Source organism: Uloborus diversus, chromosome 1 (assembly GCF_026930045.1).
Source record: "Uloborus diversus isolate 005 chromosome 1, Udiv.v.3.1, whole genome shotgun sequence".
NCBI lineage: Eukaryota > Metazoa > Arthropoda > Arachnida > Araneae > Uloboridae > Uloborus > Uloborus diversus.
In genome coordinates this window covers 210388141-210409913 of record NC_072731.1, presented here as the reverse complement: position 1 = coordinate 210409913, position 21773 = coordinate 210388141, and the positions used below count along the sequence as shown (strand labels likewise).

Below are 21773 nucleotides of genomic sequence, written 5' to 3'. Positions count from 1 at the left end.
ATTAAAACAACTTGAGAAAGTGAAATTTAGTTACACAGGAATATTTTCAGACTCACAAAAAAAAAAGGAGGGTAGCTTTACTAACAACTTTTTAACCAGAACTGTTGAATGACGTGTATTTCAGCATAAGTGACCTACAATGTTGGTTTTCTTTTCCGTAATTCTCTACTCTACAAAAAAGTAAGAACATCTTAGTGTGTTTCACAGAGTAAAGAAGATAACCTTGTTAGTCGTGTACCTAAAAGTCCACCGCTTAAGCTTCTTATTCAAGTGTTTAGTACTACACACCACTTCCAAATATTTTTTTTTTTTTTCAATTTTAATGACTCACGTTGTGTGTAATTTTGACACATGCTGATAGTTTTAAGACCTTCACTTCTTACATTTTACTAAATCCGTTGTTTCATGGCTAAGTTTCAAATAATTTTTAAACGTTCGTGATTCTCTCCTTCTTTAACAATTATATATAGTTTTCTTCATCAGCTATTACTTTGAACTTTCTCTCCCCCTCCCCCTCATCTCTAGGAATACAGTTGCATTTCTTACACGTTAAAGCAACTATGGAAACAAGTTTTATTATAATTACTAATTTTCATTAAATTAATTTTAAAAAAAAACTTTCTACAGTTGCATACGATCAGTAAACTTTTCCAAAAATAGAAAAAACACCATCATTATAAATAAAATAATAAATTGAAATAATGAATCATGTTAAAATAAAAAGTTTTATCAACAAATATTCAGTGTATAGTTAGGGTTAATATAACCGACCTTTAAACCCAACTAAGGATTACCTACCTACGTACTCTAACTATATTACTACACAACACATGTCACATTCTTCCTTGGTGAATGTTACAACCTTACTGATTTGTGATGGTGGAGTAGGTTCTAATAATTCATCTGCTAGCATTTTTTGCTCAAGAGACACCATACCGGGATTATTACCTGTCATTTTTTGAAACTTTTCCGCAAAATATCACGGTCCTAAAAACAGTGTGAACCACCCAGTACGCACTTAATATAATCATAGTGCAGACATCAAGTAGAGAAAGTTAAGGATTGCTATTTCAGACGTCAACATAAAACAGGTTCTTACTTGCTGGTCACTTTACATTCCACCACGATGCCGAATGTATACCTTCTTTGGCAAGAAATGTTTTTTTTTTTTTTTTTTTTGTATTACTCTGGATGAAATAATTAAAGCAATAATAACCAATAATTAGGCCTTTGGGGGCCAATAACTGACAGACCTTCGCAGGTTTTTTCACAATTTCGGAAGGAATTTACCCACAGTACTAGAGTACTTCCTCTGAGGACGAAGCAAATTTCACTGGAGTTATCACATTATTAATCCCTTCTTCGGCAATAAACGTTTTGTATCATTCGGGTTGAGATAATTAAACCAAAAATAACCAAAAGTCGCCATTGAATCATCATGCCAAAGGAAACCTGTCATGTGATAATGACAAAAATGACAGGTCTTTGTGGAGCTTTCTTACAATATCAAAAGGGATCTACTCTTTACACTAGAATACTTCTATTAGAGGGGCTATGGTAGAAAATAGAGCCGGAAACTGCATTTTGTGATAAAATCATGAAATTTGGCATGCATGTAGACAATGTCTTTCTAAACATTTTTAGAAGGGGGAGGCATTTTAAAATCCCCCCCCCCCCAAAACCCCCATAACGGCCATTTTTGGTCAAAAATCCAAAACTACTTTTATTTTTTATTTTTTGAAAAACACCCACTGTTTCTTCTTTTGTGATATCTATTATGCTTACTAAAGCGTAAAAAGCCATCAAAATATCTCTTAACCTCCTAATTTTCAAAATAATTTCAAAAATTTTGATTTTTTTAACAAAACTTTAACTAACTAAAGTCTTGAACATTTCTGGACGAGTTGTTTGAGAAATGATTTTTTATGTATTTTATAGTACTATGTTGAAGAAAAATCAATTCATTTATAGTAGAACCCAATAATCCAAACCCCAGAAATCCGAAACATTAGAAAATTCGAACATAAGTTTTAAAATTTACCGATAAAAACCGATTACAAAACTAAGAATAAAACTAGAAATAAAAATCACAAACAAAGCTTGTGATTTTTTCAAAATTTGTAACAAACATTTTAATTGTTACTTAAGAGCGAATATAATACCTTGATTAGTTAAAACGAAATCAATTTTCACTTTTGGCAAAACAAAAAAGAAAACTTTTCGAAATTTTTTGGAAGTTTGACTCACATTCTGCAGTTTTATAAGTTATATTTGCACTAGCGAAATGAGGGCGGGGGGGGGGGGGCACGGATATTTTCTTCATAGAACACCAAAATTTATTATTAAGCGCTTTAAAACAAATTTCAAGTTTTTTCTCAGACGATTTGAAGCGTTTGTTCTATGCTTTAAACGATGTAGGAGGAATAAATTATTAATTAAAGCAATAAGAAGTTTAGTGCTATGTTAATAAAGATAAAAATATTGTTATTATTACTAAAATTGTTATTTATTGAGATATAACTCACTATTGCAAAAACTACGACTAAAACTACAACAAATCTGAGTAAGTGATATGTACAATGATTATACAGAAAATAATTTTAAAACGTTTGAATTTACAAGTCATTTACACAGATACATAGCATTTTCCTTTGCTGTATTTACACATCGATGTGCAGATAAGTTCATTTTTGAAGCACCCACAAGTTATTTGAGAGCAGTTGTTTTTACGCATGCATGACATAAATTCGCTTTAAGCACTTGAAATTGCGGGCAAACTCAAACAAACAAGAACGTGCTTCTCATCAATTACCGTAACAAAATCATGAATTTAAGTTCAGACTAAATTTTTAGGCACACTGTCCCATTGATATCTACCTCGATAAGCACTAAATAAGTTGCCAAAGGGCTTCAGCTGTGGGTGATAAGTTAATCATTGATCTTTGTTTGCTGGTGGAAAAATGTTTTCTAGCTTCATTTACAGACGGAAATTACATGAAGACGAGTAGCAATGATATTTGAAATTTTTAATCAGGTATATATTTTTTTTTTTTTTTTTTGAGGTTAGGATAGGTATAAAAATGCACCAATCAGGATAGTCTTTCCATCTTTTCTACATCGTCAATTTTTCCCGACTTGCAACAAAGAGGTCGTGTCACATCCTGAGAATGAGTCGAACCCTCTTTAAGCAACTGCTTTTTGCTGACCGAATTCGTGACAAAATCTTGGACTAGTATTAGTCGAAAGTGTTTTCCAGCTACAAATGTAAGCCCCATCTTTCTCCCCTTTTTGTACAACTCATGGAAGTATGATATGCCTAAAATGACAGCGGGCGCCAACAGTTCTTACGCATATGCTTCTGTATCCTCTTTCTGCAGCATCAAAAACATGTCCGAAGATCCTACAATCAGCTTCCTCTTGATTTGATGGCGCTAGAGGTGTTGTATTCAATGAAAATCTCCGTCGAATCTTTAAGAGCAAATCAAGATGGTATAGGCAGTGCAATCATGAAAAACAATTCTGTCTTCTTATCTGCATTCCGGAGGAAAGTGATCCAGTTCTCTGGAAGCAAACCATTTTCTCCAAAATGATATCTTTCTCCTATTCCTCTTATATGTCTTGCATCTGTATCCTGAGTAGACTTCAGTACTAAAACAAAAAATTTTCGGTCCTAGGTCGTTTTATGTGAACGATGAAAGAACCATCATAGACAATAGCATCACAATGTATCTCTGCGCTTATTCTAAAATTAGCATTCATAATTTTCATCTCCAGCATCCTTTCTCAAAACGTTTTCGTCTTCTCTCGAGTAGTCTTCATCAGTAGTAATACTATTACTTAATTCATTGAGCAGGAATGTTAATAACTAGACTTATTTCCCGTTCAAAGAGCTCCATTTATTGAAATCGATGGAGGGTGAGGTTGATTTTCATAGAGGAGAAATTCATCCAGGTTTAAATGTACGATATCGCAAATAATGAAAAACTTTGAAAATGAATCTCCATTGAATTTTAATCTTTTCATTAAACAGACTTACTGGTTTTTCTGTAAAAATGAAAGACTAAAAGGTTTTCTTCTTCCTAACCGTGAATATGAAGTGACTTTTGAGTCACAATTCCTTTCTCTATGAATTTGTTGTAACTTTTTTTCCCAACTTGCCCAATCTTCATGAGTTGCTCCACATACTACGTCTACTGCCATATTCCTCTCTAATGAGAACAATTCTTTCGATGGTTCAAAAAATGGATTTCCATAATCAGCTATTACTCTTCAAGGCCTGACTCTTCAAGACTTTCTTGAAAACAGGCTTTGGAAACTTAATATTTCTTCATTGCGTATATACAGCGTTTCTTTAAATGAGCCGAGGTAACTTTTTCAAATTGTGTAAAAAATCGATAACTTCAAGACCAACCAACATCCATCTTCTTAATGCAGTTTGATCTGTAATAGACCAATAATACCCCCGTCTCCTTTCATCACCGCATTGTTTTGCTTTTGCATGTAAGTATGGTCCAATCCAATTATAGAAAATACGTTTATTGTCTTTTTTACAACAAACATTCCTTCTTCGAAGGCTTTGTGTACGTCTGGAAGGTTTGTGGGTTAAAGAAGATCTTTCATGAAAACTGGTAACCATCGAGCATACTTACTAAAAAATATATGTATATCGTTAAAAATAGCAATAAAATGTTAAAAAAACACAGAATCAACTCCTTCAAAGGTTCAGAAAAGGTATAAAGTTGGTTGAAAGATGTGATCTAATAAACATTAACATTAAAAGCCCCAGCTTTAATACGTGCTTCAAAATTTGAACATTGGGATGCTGCTTTCTTTTTCGGATTTTTAAGTTATAAAAACTTCTGTGTCAAAAGTGTCTTCATTGCATCGATGTGAATCTCTTTGTAAGAAGTAGTTACATTTTATAATACTTTAGGCATGTTTTTTTCCCCATAAAATGAGTAAAAGCTTACTACTGATCAATCGGGTAACGGAGAATTAACAACAGCAACAATAGTAATTATAGAAATAAGAAGACATTTTTAATTCAAACTTTAAATTTCTTTCTATTAAAACTATGTTGTCTTGACATTAATTTCACCCATTTTCCTTCAAATCCTTATTCTCTCATACCCTTTGGAAATAGTTTCGATTATGCCTGATCAGTAATAAAAAACGAGGCGCATAATGGCCGGATAATTGGACAGTTCGGGCAATTAGAGTTCGGATAACTGGAACCCTATTTTGATATAGTCCTAATTAAATTTAGAAACCACTAATTATGTAATGAGGGGGGAAAATTCACGTCAGAGAATTTACAAATTTAAAATATCGATTTTTTTTAAATAACCAGTTTTTGTGAAGTTGTTTCAGAAATTAGACGCTTAATGGAGCTTTAAATGGTAAAAAATATAATTAACATCTATGGAGTGATACAAGAAATAATTTAAAAAATTATAATAATTTTTTTTTGAACAAAATCGCCATTTTTGGTTTTGGACCAAAAATGACCGCCAGTGGGGGCTTTGGGGGGATTTTGGAATGCCTCCCCTTCCTAAAATATTTCTGTATACAATGTCTACAAACATGCCAAGTTTCAAAATTTTATCACAAAATGCAGTTTCTTCCCCCGTAGCCCCCTGACTATTCCTTTGAGGGTCAAACAAATTTCGATAGAGTTAGGATATTATTAATCCCTTCTTCGGCTAGTAATGTTTTGTATTCCTTTGGATGACATAATTAAACCAATAATAACTAATTGTCGTCAATGAATTACAAAGCCAAGCGTGACCGAATGTGCTAATGTGTCTTCTGCGCAAAGCTTTCTCCAAATTTCAAAATCTCTCTACTACAATACTTCTACAGAGGATTAAACAGCCAACTCTGATATCAATCTCTCCAATCGGTCGGATTTCAACATCACTATTGATGACAGACGATTAGTCGTCATTTTGCGAAAGTAAACAAAGTGGCCGAAGGGGTAAATAGACTCAATTACATTTCTTAGTAACGTGCTTGGCTTTTGAACTCCGAGAGACGAGGTCACGCTCAGATGCAACGATCCACGCTCTGGAAGACAGGACAGACGTCTCTGAGCTCGAAGTGCCGCGCCGTGACTAAACAGATGCCAGAGGAAGACGGAGATAAGATTCGTTAGCTTCAATTAAATATGTGTCTGCGGAAACGACATCTACTTTAAATGCAAAGATTGTTTTTTTTTCCTTTTTTCATTCATTCATTTCTTTTCTCGTCTGTTTGATTATTTATCCTCATTTCTTTATTGTGATCAAAAACGGGCGTTCATTCATTGCTATTTCTGAAGCGGTATAGCGTACTAAGGCTCTTGCACAATAAAAAAAACAATACAACTAATCATTGCTATTAATTAACAAAAAGCACAGATTGTGTTTCTGAAAAACGTTAAAGTTCAAAAATCTTCAGGAAAAGTTTGAATTTTCAAACGTTTGTGTCGTAAAACGTACATTTAATTTTCGGTTATCAGGGGCTTATTAACCTGTCTAAAAAGCCTTCGTAAAAAAAAACCTTAAACATTAAAATAACAAAGTAATAAAATTAAAAAACATGAATGTCGCGTTTCTGATAAATTAATGTTTTCACAATAAAAAGTTGCAGTCAAGTGATTACCCCGTTTTTCTATAAGTTGTAATTTTAGGCGGCACGCGTGACAAACTATTTCTGCAAGATTTTCCGATGTCCATGCAAACAATGTTTTTCATTGTTCATTTGGTCCAGAATTAATGAATCATAGTATTTAAAAGTAGGCTGCGGACACGTAATCGTGGCAAAGTTATTAAAAATCTTGGAGCCTAAATCATTAGAAAAGTTCCGGTAAAATGTTAAAATGCTCAAGAAATAAATTAGGCTACAATGACCCTTCAGAAGTTCCATTCAGTTTTAAGATGATCCAACAAAAAATAAATTTTAACATTTGGAAGAAGAGCGCCACAATACAAAGAAATGAAATTTTACAGGAGAAGCGTGCGTTTGAAGTTTAACTCTTCAGAAAATTTGATGTAACAAAAGTAAATTTGCTGTGATCTCCGGTGGTTAATGTAAGAACAAAATAAAAATAATATAAGAACAAAAGAAAATAACGTCATTTGAAGCCCTTTCAGAGAAAAAAAAAGAAAATTAAAAATTTCGTATTGTGGCACTCTTTTTCCAAACGAGTTAAATTAAAAGTTCTCTAAATGTATTTTAATACATAAATGCGTACTGCATTAAATTTTCAAATCCGGTTATTTTCCAATAATTTACGCAAAAGGTTTATTAAACATTACTCATTAACAAACACTATTATATAAATTAAAAATTTTAAAAAATCATAAAATTTCTATTCTTTCAGTGTGAGTTGTGCATGATCTGTAACAGGAATATAAATAGAAGCAATAATTCGTCCCAGATTAAAGTGCGCAAATGCTACTACCCTTTCCACCAGCCGCAAGTGATAAAGTAATCGCCGTCTGTGTTGCGAAAAGGAGCAATCGTATTTCTTCTAGGAGAAGAACAGTGCCAACCTGATCCATTTTTAATAGCGCGTTATTGATTGAAGGAAAGTGGAGAGGGTGGAAAGAGGGTGATAAGAACGGCAAGATGATACGTTGGAAAAGGATATAAGTGGTAAATAGTTCAAGTTCACGCATTAAGACAGAAATTTAGAAAATCGGTAATGTATATATGTTGGGCATACAAAGACTATTTGGCAAATATGCCGGATAATTGGCAATAACCGTATACTATTACAGTTATCCGAAAGTAAATCCAGGCAGAAAATATATACAGAGAAATAAGATAACTTTAATAAAAAAACAAAATGTTAAACAATATGCAATATAAAACGACATGTAATATTAGTAGTAAGTGTGTTTATAAGAAGTTTAATGAAAAGGTTAGGAATATTTTTTATATTTTAATAGTTCTTGACTTGTGGTAAGTGTAGAGAAAACTGATTAAACTAGTATGTTGTGGCCATCACGAAACTTTCTTCTATATATATATTTTTTTTTTTCTAATCCCTCCCTATGCTTAATGAGGAAGCAATATTCCCAACAAAAACAAAATTACACATGCAAAAACTTGACGACCATCCCAATGTCTGAATTATTGCAAAAGCAAAGCAAAGAGCGAAAATTGAAAGTTATTTTAAAAGCCTTGCTTGAATTAATTCCAAATATTTTATTTGTTAACAAACATAAGATGGCAACAGTTAAAAATTTTAAATCATTGAGATAATATTTCCGATCATTTCCATACAATTAAAATCACGAGAAATACGCAGACGACAATCTATTACGATTTATCTTTCTTATTGTTGCATTAATAAAGCTATTTTTATTCACAAAAAAAAAAAAAAAAAAAAAAAAAAATCAACACCTCTTGGAGCGATTGGCGCCAAAATTGAACCGAAGCCTGTTTACATATGGATTCACAAATATTCCAAATTTCAACCAGAACGTAGCGTTACTTCTTAAGATAGGGCACTCAGAATGGAAAAAAAGAACGGGTGATTGCGCTACCCCCTTTTTAGCTTTTGACACCAAAATAAAATCAGCTCTTATATCTACTAAGGGCTACTTGCCGATAAATTTTTCTTTCATTCCGTTCATTATTTCTTGATATACAGCAGTCACAATTGACGACAAAAACGTTCTATAGCTCAACCCCCGTTTGAGTTATTGACACCAAAATTGAATCAGCACCTGTTCCTGTTAATGGCAACATATGGACCAAATTTTGTTTGATTCTGCTAGTTACTTCCTGAGGAATAGCAAGCACGCGTAACTCAAAAAACGTCCCATTGCTCCACCCCCCTTGGAGGAGTTCGCGCTAAAAACCAATGGGCACAAGTTCACATAGCGGCACATATGTGTACCAAATTTCGTTCGATTTCATGTGGTAGTTTTTGCTGTAGAGCGGCCACAAAAAACTGGTCACACACAGACGTGACACACACACACACACACACACACACACACATACACACAGACAGACAGACATTTTCCAAAAATAGTCGAAATGGACTCAGTACACCTCAAAACGTTCGAATCCGTCAAAATTCGAAATTCGAAAGTTTGCACGAATCCAATACTTTCTTCTATATATTAGATATAGAAGAAAGTAAAAATTATGAACTATTGCTTTTCAAGATTAAGAAGTTAGTGTATAAACAGTAATGCTTTTGTATTCTTTTGTAAAAATCGGTTGCAGTTTTTACAATATATTAACCCAGATTCTTAGAAAAAATCTTTCACTCTGTACAATACTGAAAAATGGTATTTTAGAGTCATTTCGATAAAGTGGGGAAGTTAGTTGCCTTGATTTTTCACCGATACAATTGAGATTGACTTTTCCAATACTGGTTTTCTAATTCCTGAAAAAGAAATAATTCTCTAACATAATCACTGTTATCTACATCAACTTTAGCTACTGTAGTTACTGTGGTGCTCTGACATTAAATAACTTATCATTATGGTTTAAAAAATGGTAAAATTCAGTATGAGATTGAGATATTGTGAACTAAAGAAAAATGGACGTTGATGAAAAAATTTAAAAATAAAACATGGTGCAAAAAAATAGCTAATTTATCTACAAAATGAAAAAAAAAAAATGCGAAATATACTACAATCGAGAGGATATCTAGATTAAACTCTGGCCGGATTCCCAGAATCCAGTAACACACACACACACACACACACACAAAAAAAAAAAAAAAAAAAAAACACAAAAACAGAGAAGAACATAATATAAAAACGCAAGATTTCTAAATATGAAATGAAAGAATGCAGATAGCAGAGGTGTATAGTATTTGGATTTTTAACAATTAGAATGTCTGATACTTTCTATTTAAAAAAGGAACAATACATTCAAATTTAACGTCTTTAAACTCTCAAATGCACTTGGTTTTTCGTGTATGTGTGTGTGTGTTTCTTCAACTTTCAGAAGTGCTTAATTTTTATTTGAAATACAAAGAGGGTAAATATACATGACCAGATTAAAGAGACAAGAGACAAAGTTCCGATTTGCAAAGAGTGAAAAAAGCCTTTACAGACGTTAAAATATCTATGTGAATGTATATGTGTGTGTGATTGTGCTTTACTCTATAACTGCCACTCTTATTTTATTGAATCCTCCTAGATCGCGGAGCCTCGCATCTTAAATCCTAGTCTCTCATTTTTAGCTTTAAATGTATTCCATCGGAAGACGAACGAGACAGATCCTTCTTCCTCGACCCTTCCTGGAGAGCCACTCATCTCTTAGTGGCAAAAGAAATCATTTCTGGAGAACAAAAGATCCCACCTGTGGGACCATCTAATATTCATCGACAACACCGTCCTTTTCCAAAAGGAGGACATTCGTCACTTACTATCGTGCATCGCGACTCCTTGCGATTGAGAAGGTCCCTAAAGAAGGTAATCGATCTTCTCAGGCATTATGCTCTTACTGAACAAGAAAAATTTGACCTACTTGAAACTTAGATATGTAATGGTGCAAATATTTTCAGTTTGCCAAATGGAACAAATTTTGCTAAATGGAACTCATTTTTTACTTCCTTTTACAAGAAAGGAAGTATTGTATTCGCGAAAAAAATTTCACTCAAAAATCGGGATTAATTTCCATTTTGCTCACCCCTGAATGAATGTTGAGTTTTTTTTTCTACCCGACCACACGCGGATAAGTGCCTAAGAACATATAAACATCCGAAATATCCATAATGACGATTCCCGAGTTAATTACAACGAATTTTCTCGTGACGTCTGTATGTACGTATGTGCGGATGTATGTCACATAACTCAAAAACGGTAAGACCTAGAAAGTTGAAATTTGGTACGTAGACTCCTAGTGGGGTCTAGTTGTGCATTTCTCCTTTTGGTTGCATTCGGATGTTTCTAAAGGGATCTTTTGCCTCTTTTTGGGAGGAAATCATTGCTAATTTCGATGTAAAGTCAGGTGGTGTTATAAATTGGCGAACACTTGGCGAGATATCGCCAGTCATTTGATCGCCAAAATTTGTCACCAACTTGGCAACAAATTTGCCGATTTTAAATTGGCGACAATTTTTTTTTTTAAATTTGTTTCAATTTTGCCACTGTTGGTGATATTTAGAGAGTAAACTATTGAATCACATTAAAATTGCCAGTAATGGGGAAATGACATTAAATTGGAGTAAAAGGAAGTCATGTGATGCGCACATCATCTCGTTTTTAACGAAATGCTAAGTTTTCTTTCACGTTTGTGTGTGCGAGGGTTTTCTCCAATTTTGAGGGAGAGTAGGCTAAAGACAGTTTAATAAGTTATGAAATTGCAATCTAGTTACAGATTATGATTTGAAAATACGTGTCGGAGAAAGTTGGGAAGAGTGGGACGACATGAGGAATGGGACATTTATGTCGAAATTTAATTATTTTATTTTACTTATAGAGAAACTAAGCAGCTTCACATATATTAAGGACTGCGTACAAAGTGCCTTGCCTCAAGACATACACAGGAAAGATTTACAACGCAAGAGAAGGAAATAATACCCAGGGCACCGGTGGGAATCAAACCCACGACCTTCGGCTTAGAAAACGAAGCTTTATCACAGAACTACGGAGCCCCTTATAACGAAATAAAATCAGAAAAAAAATATTTCTAGCTTTTTCACTGGAAGTAGTAGCTTCAGATTTTATTAGATTCCAATTTGCTACATTTATTGGACAGGCTGTTGTTGGGGCAAATCTAATCTGGAAAAGTCGTAATGCTGTGATTTTGATCGGCGTAGCCTTCACAGCTGCCAGGTTAGGTTTGCCCCAACTATAAAGATAATTTTTAAAATTTTATTTCGGTATAAATGCAGCTGTTGCATTACTCCCAACCCTCCCCAACTAAAAGACTATAATACAAATACTATACATAAATGAAAGATGGAGCAACATATTTTGTGATAAAAGACTTACAAAAATAAACATGTTATGGGAGTCTAAGTAATTTAAAGTTCTCACAATATTTGCTTTAGTAGTTTACTTGAAGAAACGCATTCGCGAACTCCAAATTTGAACTAGATATGGGCAAACATTAAAGGGAGAGGACATTTAACCACTCTTTTTATTTCCTCAGAATGAATTCAGGAAGCAGCGTCCGTTCCGCAACTACTCATTTCCGCAGGCTGCGCTTCCCAATTTGTGTTTTCTTTATTGCCACTGCGGAGGAAAAGAGTTCCCGGATCGCGTACCCTTGCGCAGAACAAAGATTCTGGATTTCAACTATCACAAAGCCCTGGGGCATCTTAAATTATTTCTTCTTCTTTTTTTCAGTACTTAAAGCTGTCTTTAGCACTCGGGGACTCTTTTTTTCTTTTCCTTCTGCCCCAATCGAATGTTTTCTTTTCGAGTCGAACGCCTATAATGCGTTCTACGCTTCAATTCGATGGATGTAGCGAAAAGCAATTTGTGTGGCACATTCCTTTAAAGTAAACATCACCGAATTACCTAGTTTTTTTCTGGTTCCTGAATGAAATCTTCCCACTAAAAGCTTTGCCTACTTACCCACTCATTAGGAGTGTTTTTCTTAACGCTGTAGGAAATTTCCTATTAGGAGAATGCGCTTGTTGTAGTTCAGTTGAAATTCTGCACGATTCGATTTCGATGAAGTTTTCGTATCCATTTAAAAGTTTTTAACGAATAACTTCCAATGCATAAGGGAATCATAAAAACGTTAACTGAAATAAAATACTTATTATTTTGTTAAGCTATTGCGTAATTAGGAACTTATTTTTAATCAAAGATTTTGGTTCAATTCCCAAAATTCCTCTTATTTCCAAAAAAGATATTTATTTGCTTCATTTATTAGGTTATTTATTTTTTTAAGCTTTTGCCTTATTAAGAACTTATTATTTTTTTAATCAAAAATTTTGACTTGATTTCAAAAATCCCCCTAATTACCTAAATATATGTATTATATTTGCTTCATTTACTTGGTTATTTATTTTATTAAGTTATTGCGTCATTAATTTTTTTTTTTTTTTTTTATCTCAAATTTTGGCTTCATTTCAAAAATTTCTCTCATTTCCGAAAAATACATTTATTTGCTTCATTTATTTCGTTATTTGTTTTAAGCAATACGCATCCATTTAGAGGTTTCCGTTCATAGCTTTCTTACATTTCCCTACAAACGTTCTTCACTTGTTACGAACTCTTTAAAGTCAACAAAACAATATTTCAAGGCAGATTTTTCAGGAAGAAAGAGAGCTAAGTGATTACAGAGTTACTTAAAGGCATAGTCAAGTTAGAAAACCAATTATGAGTTGCTCTGTTAGATTGCACTGCAAAGGTAAACGTTTTTCATTTGTTAAGAACTCTCAAAAGTCAACAAAACAATGCTTTAAGGCAGATTTTTCAGACAGAAAAAGAGCCAGGATATTACAGGGTTCGTTAAAAGAATGATTATGTTGGAAAACAAATGGTGAGCTGTTCTGTTAAAGATATATTCGTAATTAGTTATCCTATTAGAAACATAAGATTATTGCTATTTCAATAACAAAACGAGCTGATGTGTGCATCACGTGACTTCTTTTTACTCCAATTTAATGTCATTTCCCCATTACTGGCAATTTTAATGTGATTCAATAGTTTATCATCTAAATATCACCAGCAGTGGCCAAATTGAAACAGATTTAAAAAATTTAAAAGAAACAAAATCGCCAAATTTGTCGCCAAGTTGGCGACAAAACTTGGCAACCAAAAGACTGGCGATAAATCGCCAAGTGTCCGCCAAACTATTAAACCACTTGAGTTTACATCGAAATTAACAATGATTTCCTCCCAAAATGGGGCATTATTTAAATTATTTTTAACACTCATTGAGTCTTGGTTTCAGTGCTAGCACACAATATTTTTAGTTGAATTATGTAATTTTTTCCGTGAAAATGGTTTTATAATGAAAACTATTCAGGAGCGTTACGTGTGTGACATTTTTCAAAAATCCTTGTTAAAAATTTTCTGCCGAATGTTTGAAGATGAAAGTGTGGTTACAGGTATTATGTATCAATTTAATTTGTGATATGAGATATTTTTCTTCTAGTTTCACAATTTGACCTTGAAGGAAAACTTTTGTTCCTTTTGCGTTACTTGTGTGACCTATAAAAATTGACCTGCAAATTTTGGGGGGATAAAAACTTATAAAAAGTTTTTAATAAAAAAAAATTGAGATATACTTATAGTAAAGCATTTGTGTTCATGATATTTGATAGTTTTTCCCCACAAAAAAGAAATGATTAAGTAAAAAAAAAATGGCTCTTACATTTATTTCACTAACAATGCGTTTTTTTTTTACTTTGTATAAATGTTATCAAATAAGGCAAAAATCTTAGGTAAAAATATTTTAAACTCCAAATTGATGCTAGAATTGAAAAGTGTTGATATTTTTTTGTCAAAATATAAGGTTTTTTTCTATATTATGTGGAGAAAATTGGTGGGTCAGGACCACTTTTCGCGGAATTGTCCAATTATTTCCTCCTATCTATTGACGCCTCCAATTATTTCCAAAATCTTATAAAATATTTATTTATTATTTTACTTCAAGGAAAGAAAAAGAAAATTTTTCAATTTAACAGTTGCAAGTGTTTACTTAATTTCAGCAGTCTCTGACTTCTAGTCGGAAAAAAATCAACGAAAAAAGATCAAAATTTTAGTATGTCAAGCAACATAAATATTAAATTACTCCAATAAAATTAATTTTGTTTCAACAAGCTGCATTAACTAGATTTGATTCCCTGCATTCTAAATAAATATTTAAAAAATGTGTATAAATAAGCACATTACTAATGCACAAACTGAAATACTAACTCTGTGGGTATAATTGACTTTGACGATTGCTTGAACTTTTTTATTAACGTAATACCATTCTAAACTTCATACAATGAAACTGATGTAATGAAGACAATGAAAGTAAAGTTATATTTTGCAGTATCATTTTTTGATGCAATCAAGTGTATACAATGTGCAATGAAGTGCTGCATTCAAAATATCCTGAATCATTAACATAACAAATCAAGTCTTATTATCTTTATAAATTTTTACTTATTTTCTCTGCTTCAACATTTTTTTTTTTTTTTTTTTGGTAATTTTCAACAGTTTTATTTATTTATTTATTTATTGATATTTTGATCCAATTTTTTACGTTTATCACGCTAAAAAATTTTTTTTAAAGTACAAACTCCAACCCTGTCGCCGACTAATTGAAAATCTGACGATCATCCCTGTGTGTTCACATAATCACTTTTTAACTTTGTCAATAAGAAAATAAGAAACTAAGGGACAGGTATATCGTCGGCACTGCTCGAAACTAACGAATGTGAAAATCGCGAATCGGGTTTTTCAAATTCGATGGTTTGCCCTAGTACTCAAAAAGGACTACCTACTGGTTATAACTACTTAAAACAATAGTTTTACTGAACGTTATCTATAAAAATTAAATTAAAACATTAAAAAAAACTAAACGCTTCAGGTGGTAAAAATTTTTTTCTTTGGTTCTCCTGAAAAGTGCCAATTTTCACATTCGTTAGTTTAGCATGGTGCCAACGATACAGAGAGTAGAAGAAAGGCTATTGTACTCTTCCTGACACCAACAAACCAATAAACTTTAATCGAACTTCATGCGCTAAGCAGCAAATTGCATGTTGTCGAAGCATAAAAACCCTTTTTCAACTGGATGCTTTCTCACGCTAAATCATCTTAATAATCACTTGCAGATAGAATTTATTCAAGTTTTCTATGCAAGCGATATCAGTTCTAGCGAGGGGTTAAGCGCTACCGATTACTTCTACTTAATTGCAACGCTATCTCGCCCTGTTGCAGCATTAATTCTGTCATCACTCCACCCTCGCCCCCCTCATATTGCCAAAATGCAAGAGAGATATAATCAAATCGATGGAATATATCAACGCTGACCAGTTTCGAGAGCACGGAGCTTTGATGAATCCCGCCTCAGCCTCAGGCGCATGAGGTGGGTGTGGTGGCGGTCATTAACGATGAAGCTAACGAGCTGAAAGTGACGTCACTCAATGCTAGAACGAGCTATTTCTGATGAGAGTAGCACGACAAATACGTGTTTTTATTTCTCTTTTCCACAACAGACCCGTTTCTGAAACCGTTGCAATAACATTTTTCAGGGCACTCGTGGAATGTGTGTCTTGCCAGGTACTTAACGTCATTGACTTTGATGAACTGCTGTTGAATACTAAGTCGCGAGTTGTATGTGGCAATTGTGGTTGGTGAAACAAGAGAAAAATTTGAATTTCATGATTTTATCAAAGTGCGCTCTAAGAATTTAAAAAATAAGCTTAAATGAAAAAAGAAAATGAATTAATAAAAATAAATAACAGTAGTAATGTAAACTAAATTGAGTGTAAAAATATTATGCATACAGAAAAAGTAACAATAAATTAGTTGAATTAGAACAGAAAAAAAAAACATGTATCTGTAGCTCAGAAAAAGTTGCAATAACATTCGTGGAATGTGTGCATTACCAGGTACTTAACGTCACTGACCACCTGCTGTTGAATACGTGGAAACCCGTTACAAGAACTTCATGGGGCAGCAAAGTTTTGTTCGTTGTAATAGGAATTTCGTTATAATGGAATTCACGGAGTGTAATGAAAATTAAATTGGGAGTGAAAATTTTCTTCGTTTTAAAGGAAATATTGCAATACTTGCATTTGTTGTAAAGGAATTAAAACTGTACATAGTTTCGAGTTGTAGGTGGGCAATGGGGTGAGCAAAACAAAAGAAAATCCGACCTTCATAATTTTTCAAATTGTGCTTTAAGAATTTTTTAAACAATCATAACTTAAAGAAAGAAAACAAATAAATTTAATGTTTAATAGTAGGCAGAAAAGATCAGATTGACTATCACTGAAATAAAATTACAATAAAGACGTTGTGTTTAAAAAAATATAGACTAATGTAGTACAATCAGAGGTATAAAAAATCAAAAGTAATTTCCAAATTCATTTAAAATTTTGCCGTGACTGCGATATCAGGAAACGTTAAATGATGAAATACTTTCCGAATGCATGTTTGCTTTATTCAAGTCACGATTTTTGAGTCTTTCATGTGAAAACAATTTTGGCATCTAATACTTCGTTTTAATTAACATGCTATTCAATATTTGAAGCGTAGATTCATCGAATAACCTTCGCTGATTTCTATGGTCAATTATTTAATAACGGAAGTCAGATTTAAAAAATAAATAAATAAGGGTAACTGAAAATAAAAATAAATAAATTTTATTGGATTTAAAATAGAACATGTTATAATAGCATCCAACTTTTAAAATAATTGAAAACTTTCCACGATGCAAAAGGATTGTAATCTCACCCCCTGCAAGCAATTTTCGGAGAAGCACGAGCTCGATGTTGGCAAGTTCCCAAAAACTAGATTTTAAATTAATGAGTTAATAATTGTAGAAAATCAGTTGTCATCATCATAAACCAAATTCTTCAACGTAATAAATTTGAAGCTGGTTCTTCAAAAAAAAAAAAAAAAATGTTTCCTATAGTAATCGGATTTTTCTCAGAAAAAAACTCCGCAAAAACCGGGAGCAAAATCATTTTGACGAGTTTTTTTGATGTACTTTTTTGAAAATAAGAGGGCTAAAAATACTTTTTTAACGTTTTTTAAGGTTTTCACACACACACACACACACACACACACAAACACTTGAAAATTAAACAATCTATTTTAAATAGTTTTAAGGTTTAAGGTTTTTTTTTTTTTTTTTTTTTAAGCGTGCGAACTATGTTAATAATTTTCAGGCTTTTATGCAGCATTGCTTTGAAAGTTTTCATCCATGTCCTGAATAATTATTCTGTGGTTAAAAGGGCAATTGTGTGCGACATTTTCAACATTAGATTAGATTTCGGACAGATTTGAAAATAAAATTCAAGCATTTCTCTCCTAATTATAATTGTTATATGATGACAAATATTGCAATTTTTTACATGTAACTACAGTAAAATGTATGTAAAAGAAATTTTGCAACTGAAACCAAAACCATTAATTTCAATAGATATTTATTTTTAAAAAAAACTAGCAATATATAGTATTCAGCACTCTTTAAAATATTGACTGATTTTTTAAGTCAAAAAATTAAAATTAGCAGACATTAGCAAGATTTGTGCTCTTTACATATAAGTGGGGCACGTAACAATTTTACAAAAATTCTGACCTACGGCCGAAAACGTTTGGAAAACAAGAGCTTTTATTATTTTAGCAAAAATATCAAATTTAAAATTCAAATAATTGCATGTTAGATTCCATTGTAAGTGCCACTACCAAATAATTATATTGTTAAAAACATGAAAATAAATTTCTCATTAACACAGGAACAAATGGACGGTGCCTAACACGTGATGCCTTTCCCAATGATTGGTAATTTATACAGGTAATTTATATTAATGTTCTCAAGCTCTCCCCCCCCCCTTCCCCCTCAGAAGGTCGATCCCTGCGGCGTACCTGGAAACTCACTGAAGAGAAACATTGTTTTCGATATTTGTAACGAGATAAAAATTCTTAATTGCATATTTTATTTAGTATTTCAAAATGTTTATTACTTCCACACGTACACATATATTACTAGAAAAACCGATTTATGTGTGATGTATAAGCGAGGACAGAAAGTAGTGTGGGTTTTTGATATCAAACAACGAAGTTCAAACAAAAAATTGTTTTTACTTTAATATTTTTATGTTTAACATTTTTAAGTTTTTATTTTTAATCCATGATGAAATTACCCTCATTATCAATAAACTTTTGCCATTTAGTAGGAAATTTTTCAATGCGGGGTCGACAACTTTTTTTTTTTTTTTTTTTTTTGATATAAAACAATTTGGACATGGCACTTTGATTATCAACCAAATTTTCGAATTTTTATGTCACAAAGAAAGTGTTGCAGCTATCGGAAAACAAGCAAAACAGATGGTGTAATGTCGGGCGCAATTTGTTATTTTTTTTTCAAGCATAACGGGGGTTTTTTACTAGAAGAACGTGTGTAATTCAACTGGTGCATTTAAAATCATGCCATCATTTATAACTTATAAGGAAAACAGAAAAAAATACATAAATTATAAATACTGCCTTTTTTTTACATATTATATCACTAGTAAAAGGAAAAGTTTTGATGAATTTTGAAAGGAAATTTTCAGCATAGAGCAATTTACTTAATGAATATCAACTAGGATATATTTCCCAAAAAGTTTCTTAATAATTTGTACATAGTTTAATCGCATCACACACATTCAAATATGACGTCAGAAAAGAAAAATGGATTTCTTTATATTGTATACGGGTAATGAAAAAGCGTGCAACAAATCAGAAGAAATGTATGAGCTAATTTATTGCTCTTTTGCTCTTTCAGCCATGTGAGGGCAAATAAAAGTGGATAGTCAAATATCTAGTAAATTTGCAAATACATTGCAGTGATAACATGACTAGACCGTTAAAAAGCCATTCTGACGTTTACGTGGGGGGGGGGGGGGATCATGTCGAAGGACTGCTCTATTGGAACTATTAGAAACAGGTAATTTTAGAGGTTTTTTTAACTCTTTTTGGGGAGAAGTCTCTTTCTTTGGGGGGTGCTTCGTAGCACTTGAAGGGAATGGGTCCCTGGTTTAAGCATGCATTTATTTACGTGCAAAGATAGCATCTTTATTCATTATATTTTCAACTCATTCTTTGAAGCAGATACAAAACAGAAAATTTATGTGAGTTGAACTAGAAGGCAAATCGACTAATCTTAAATTAATGTCATCGCCTTCAATTTACAATTTATTTAGAATAATCTGAATGTCATATGTTTGGTGCAAATGTACCAAAATATATTTTTACTCTATTACAAGATGGATTCTTATACTAATATGTATATGATAAAAATGTGCACATAGCATCACTAGCGAAGAGAGAATTCACTTTTGAAAGGTAGATTTAATAACCAGAAATATGTTCTTGGGAGGGGGGGGGTAGAGCTTGGACATAATGGTCCATTAATATAGTAATACATTGTATATCTCATTTCGGTGCGAGATTTCTTTCTTTTGCAGTGCTCCGTTTGATTGGGATGGGCACCCCTGGCGCGCACCCCCCTCATGTCATATGGATTGGCAATATGGACCTCGCTGCACCCCTGCGTAGTATGAAACTAAGTATCACATGCAAAAAGAAATAGGTATTTTAATTGTATTAAGTCAAAATACCCAAAACGTATGGATTTTGATCCAATTTTAAATAAGAACATATATTTAAATACGTATCTAACAGAGATTTTGTGCTAAATTTTACTTAAAAAAATATGTTTCACGTACATGTTTTTATGTTGTGTATCTAAATAAAACTGACGTTAAGGCGATTAATAAATCAGATTGAGAGGAAAATATTTATTGATTAAAAATTCATAACACTTCAGTTTGTTTTTGTACTCGTATGTGCTAATTCAGTTAATATTTTTTACTTTCTTGCACTGATTCTATATCTATTAATTTATTATCTTATCTTCTGATACAATTTTAAAATTTTTATTTTGATTTATGATACAGTATCACTGCAGATAATAACACAAAAAATACAGTGGTAATGGGGGTGTGGAGAGGAACGGAATGATGCAACAAAATGTGACAAATGCTTATGCGGATGAACTAAAATAGAACGCCGATTGGTTTGCTGATACAATTTAAAATATGTTTTCATTGAAACATTTTAGATTTTAAACGCCGGCATATTTTGTGAGTTTGCATGCCATTTTGCATTTAAAATTTTTTATCAATATTTAATACATAATTTTTAGTCACATGAGAAGTAAAAACATGTAAATAATTTTTTTACATGTATTATATACATTATTTCTTGTGAAATCTCCTTATAATGTCACTAAAAAGGCCTAGGATTAGGCTTCGCTGTGTACTGTGGGTGCAAACATCGTGAATTAAAATATCAAACGATAATTCAAGATTGTTTGAACGGTGGTTTAAATAACCGCTAGAAATGTAAGGCAGTGAAAACAACATTTCTTATAAAGATAAAGGAAAAGAGCTACGGCAGGAAGAGGGAGAAAATTTCCATACCCTGGCAGAGGCACCTGCCACCCCCCGAGAAAAACATGGGAGGAAAAATAGACTCTACCCACCTTGCGAGAGGTCCCGATCGCTTGGCTCTTTGACTCAAATATCGTTCGACGGTAGAAATATTCCCACTCCTTGCGGCGTCGATAAGTTCTTGTTCCTTACCCATGGAACACTAAGCTGGAACGTTTTGTTCTTAAAAAACCACAAATGTCACATTTCGAACGCAATTGAAGGGCTTGGCCTCCATTTTCGAATTCGCCAGCTGCTCGCAGCCGGCCATGGTTCTCTCCCTCTCCTTCACACGGTTTTCAAATATCCCGCAGACGATATTTCGACTGCAAGATAGAACGCGCGTACGGATTCACATTCTGAAATTCACGGATCACATCTTCGTGAGCACCAGATCAACCAAATAAAAGCACCACGGTGATTTGTGCGAATGTAAACAAAGCAAAAGGAAAATACGAAGCCTTCGCTCAGCCGGGAAGGGTTGCCGTCACTCAGGGCTTGGCGCGACGGACGGATTATCGCCAAGGCGATCATGGCACTATTCTTGCGCGATGTCGCAACACGATGAAAAGTGCACTTCTCTCTGTGTCTTGGCGCAGCTGCAAAGGAAATTTTTGATAACGTATCTATTGAGTTCCTGCAATAAAAAATAATTTTT

General features: G+C 33.0%; 1 protein-coding gene across 1 annotated transcript in view; it reads right to left on the bottom strand.

Annotated features, from left to right (window-relative positions):
* LOC129218478 (ankyrin repeat and SAM domain-containing protein 1A-like) overlaps window positions 1-21307 on the bottom strand; it is a 103762-nt gene extending 82455 nt beyond the window's left edge. The window contains exon 1 of the mRNA XM_054852764.1: window positions 21169-21307. Within this exon, the coding sequence (XP_054708739.1) occupies window positions 21169-21272 (104 nt within the window). The 5' untranslated portion in view covers window positions 21273-21307. The remainder of the gene's footprint in view (window positions 1-21168) is intronic.
* Between the last annotated feature and the right edge of the window lie 466 nt (window positions 21308-21773).